The sequence below is a fragment of the Quercus suber genome, unplaced genomic scaffold (assembly GCF_002906115.3).
Source record: "Quercus suber isolate HL8 unplaced genomic scaffold, Cork oak 2.0 scaffold_748, whole genome shotgun sequence".
In the NCBI taxonomy this organism is placed as follows: Eukaryota; Viridiplantae; Streptophyta; class Magnoliopsida; order Fagales; family Fagaceae; genus Quercus; species Quercus suber.
Genome location: NW_027070184.1, coordinates 113,321 through 117,304, shown reverse-complemented (window position 1 = coordinate 117,304; position 3,984 = coordinate 113,321). Strand labels below are relative to the sequence as shown.

At 32.0% G+C, this 3,984-nt stretch overlaps 1 protein-coding gene across 1 annotated transcript in view; it reads right to left on the bottom strand.

The window, feature by feature from the left end:
• The window catches only part of LOC111995750 (trihelix transcription factor PTL-like), a 2,725-nt gene extending 2,171 nt beyond the window's left edge, over positions 1–554 (bottom strand). Inside the window, 1 exon segment of the mRNA XM_065766815.1 lies at positions 539–554. Coding sequence (XP_065622887.1) covers positions 539–554 — 16 coding nt within the window.
• Positions 555–3,984: the final 3,430 nt, after the last annotated feature.

The following is a 3,984-nucleotide window of genomic DNA, read 5'->3' as shown; positions in this document are numbered from 1 at the left end:
TTTGTAATGTTTTGATTTCTTATTTTTGTCCATTGGTGCTCTTTTTTTTTTTTTTTTTTTTTTGTCTAGCACAGAAGCTTTAAACAGTTGAGCATGCTGTGAATTTAATTGGTTATCTTGAAATAAAATTCATGCCAAAAAATTTTCACGTGCATTTGCCACTAAATAGCTTGGGCCTCTTTTCAGATTCTTTCATGTGACAACCTTTATTATAGGTAATTTTGCTTTGATGCCTTTTTTCAGTCTTTGCTTCTCCTTTAATGCAAAATGCATTTGTTATTTTCTGATTGCTCCCATTAAAATTGGGCCGTGCACCTACTATATTAGTCATTGATTACGAAGGAATTAAATGTATCTCATGAACATTTAGATTGTATGATCTGTTTTGTATTTCACTTTTAATATTAGTCCCTTAGTTGAGTTCTTAAGATGAAAATTCCCAAGCTAAACCTTCAAAAAATTACATATTTAGTAATGATAGTGATCTTATGGCTTCACTTATGCCTGCTGTTAATTGAAAATTTTGATTTATGTCTACCATTGAAATCACGCATTGTTCATTCTTTTGTCAGGAGACACACGATCGAGTCTGCCGCTCCTCTTTCGTTTCTCTCTCTCTCTCTCCAAATACTCTTATCTTCTTTTGTCTCACCCTTTCTTTACTTCGGTGTTTTTTTTTTTTCTTGACTCTTATTTCAAAGTTCAAACCCCCCATGGAAATGGAAGATCAGTATAACATAGCCGATCTAAGGCAACTCATGAATGGTCCTAGGTCTCATTTCCCAGCTATCCCTGAACCCCAAGACCTTTCTAAAAAAAAAAGGAGCACCAATGGACAAAAATAAGAAATCAAAACATTACAAAATTTATTTATTTATTTTTTTTTTTTAGCAAGGACCGAAAAAGAAAATTAATTAAAGAAGGGCAAATCTTTGACAATGAAATCAAAAGAGGGAGAAAAAAAAAACTGATAATCAAAATCTCTAGATCTAATCACGTTTGGGGTTGGCATTAGAATTAGAATAAAGGTGAAACTTATAGTATTTCATTTGTTAGATTGATCTGTGTTTCAGATGCATAGTCAAAGCATATTCCAAAAATACAAAGAAAAAAAAATAAGATAATACATACAACACATAAAAACAGAGACACGTCTTACCCAAGAGTGGGTCTCTCCTTCAAGCTACAAGAAACTAGATCAGTAAAAATGAATGGCTATTTTTCAGCAAATTATGGTTCATAACTGATAGTATCAAAGGTGGATTTTTTCCGGCAAAATCAAACAAACCCAATTCAAAAAAATTAAGATAAGATTAAAACAAATACTCTCCTGATAATAAAAATCCAAACAACAAGATCCCCCAACCATTTAAAAAAAAAAAATTCCTGAAGTACTGATTAGAGAGACATAGGAAATTTACCAGAACCACCTCCAGAATTGGTGGAGCAGAACGCAGTGGATGCTAGCTGTAGCCATGGAGTCCGAGAGAAAGATCTAATGAAAGAGATTTGTGGGTTTTAGGGTAATCCGACAGACCAAGCCCACTCTTGTCAAAACTAGCGAGGCAGAGCAATGGCTGTGCTGGAGGCACAGTTGGGGTTGAGAGTAGCGTCAAGGAGAGGTGAAATTATAGAGTCCTCTGCTAGACAAGTGATGTAATCCACCATTCTACTAAAAACCTTTTACTTGTTTAAAATTGCTGAATCAGTAATTAATTTCTGTTTAAACAAATTTTCTAACTAATAATTTTAAACAGATGGAAGTTTTTTAATGGAATGGTGGACCACATCACTTATCTACCATGTGGATCTTATAATTTCTCCAGGGAGAGAGAGGTAGAGAGAGAAAAACCCCTAGTGGAACTGGAAGTGAGAGAGTGAAAGAAAAAAATAAGAGAGGAGAGAGAGTTTTTCTGAAATCATTTGGGTTAACTCAACTATTCCTAAGTGAAAATTGAACAAAGAAGAGAAATAGATGGGCACGCGGATCGCCAGCTTGGACAAATAAAGTGTCAATATTTTAACCATTGGATTTAATCAGTGGCTGATATTAAAGCTATTGCACCTCGTGCAATACCCTAGGTACGTGAATCCAAAAACCAGTCCTCTATTATCTACTACCAGTAGACTACTAGTAGTAGTTGATTCTTTAAGAAAAAAAAGTAAAAGGTGTGGCCACACACACGGTTTCTAATGGAAAGAGGCTATGTATCAGTATTAATTGTGGTCTCTCTCCTCTCAAAGGTAGGAATTTTCACAGCTCCAAAAAGCTAGCTTTGAGGGAAAAAAAACATATATGAGATTTTTGCTGCAACACACTGTTCCATGTCTATTTTCACCCATTATGCAAAAGCGGTTCAACCAGTCCAGTTTTCGTTTCTTTTTTTTTTTTTTTCGGTATTTCATTAGAATTGACACTAGTTATAAGTTTTGGTTTGCAGTTGATCCAGTAAAACTGACCAGTTCAATTTAGTCAATTTATGTGTATGTTTATGTGTGTATATGTGTGTGTGTTTATGTTTATGTTTATGTGCATGTGCATGTGTGTTTATGGTTATATTCATTTATGTTTATGCATGTTTATGTATGTGTGTATGTTTATGTATGTTTATGAAATATAACATAAACACACATACACATAAATATACATAAACACAAACACAACAAACATACACAAAAACAAACAAACATAAGCACACATACACATAAACACGCATAAACAAATATAAATAAAAATAAAAAACAAAACACGCATAAACAAATATAAACAAAAACAAATAAACATTAACACATATACACATAAACACACACACTACACATAAACATACATAGACATAAATACACATACGACTGAAAAAATTAAACCCTCATATAGATTGGAAAAATTTCAAACTAACACTAATCCTCAAACAATTTCGTTAGTTAATTTTGTGTGCTAAATCGAGCCTTTATGTGTGTTTATGTTTATGTTTATGTGCATGTGCATGTGTGTTTATGGTTATATTCATTTATGTTTATGCATGTTTATGTATGTGTGTATGTTTATGTATGTTTATGTTTATGTGTGTTTATGTGTGAGTTTTATGTTATGTTTATGTGCATGTGTATGTGTATGTTTATGTGTGTTATGCATGTGTGTGTTATGTTATATGTATTATGTCATGTGCATGTATTTTATGGTTTTTCATTTATGTTTTATGCATGTTTATGTATGTGTGTATGTTTATGTATGTACATTTGTATGTGTATGTGTATGTGTATGTGTAGGTCTCTTTATCTTTTTAGATTCAGGTGCAATACACTGATGCAATTATAATTAATGGCTGAGATTAAAAGTTGAAAAAAAAAATTTTTAATATCAATCATTAAATAAAATATATTAAAGGAGAGTTAAAAAGTAAAAAAAAAAAAAGTAAAAAATGTAAAAATACTTACGATAGTGCACCTAATCTTAGTTCGTCTTTCTTCTCTCATCATTTTTCTTTTCTTCTTTTTTACCTGATGCTTTGTTCTCTTCTTTTTTATTTCTCTTTATACGTCGCCTAAGCTAACAGGAGAGGAGTGAGTGAAAGCCACGTCAAGAAAGAAAATCGAAGATTGTGCTGCCAAGCCAAAGACTATGAAAATCTCTTCCTCTCAACTCAGACGATCCTCTTAGGTGAAATTGTGGCTCACAAGGCTTCACTGAATTATGGTGTGTGATTTTTGATTATTTATTTGAGATTATGAAGCAAATAGTTTTTATATTTTGCTTACCCTTTCTATTTTTTGGGAATATACCATTTTTTTTGCTTTGTTTCAGTTTATCATTCTTGCTTGTGGTATGTGTTTGATTAATTTGGATCTAAAATTAGTTCAACAAGATAATTCTTCTTCTAAAATATAATAACAAAACCAATATATGTTTTTTTAGCGGTGGGTTCACTTTCAATGTTTTCATTTTGTGATTTTGGTTGTTTTGTAGGTTTTGTGCTTTGATTTCAG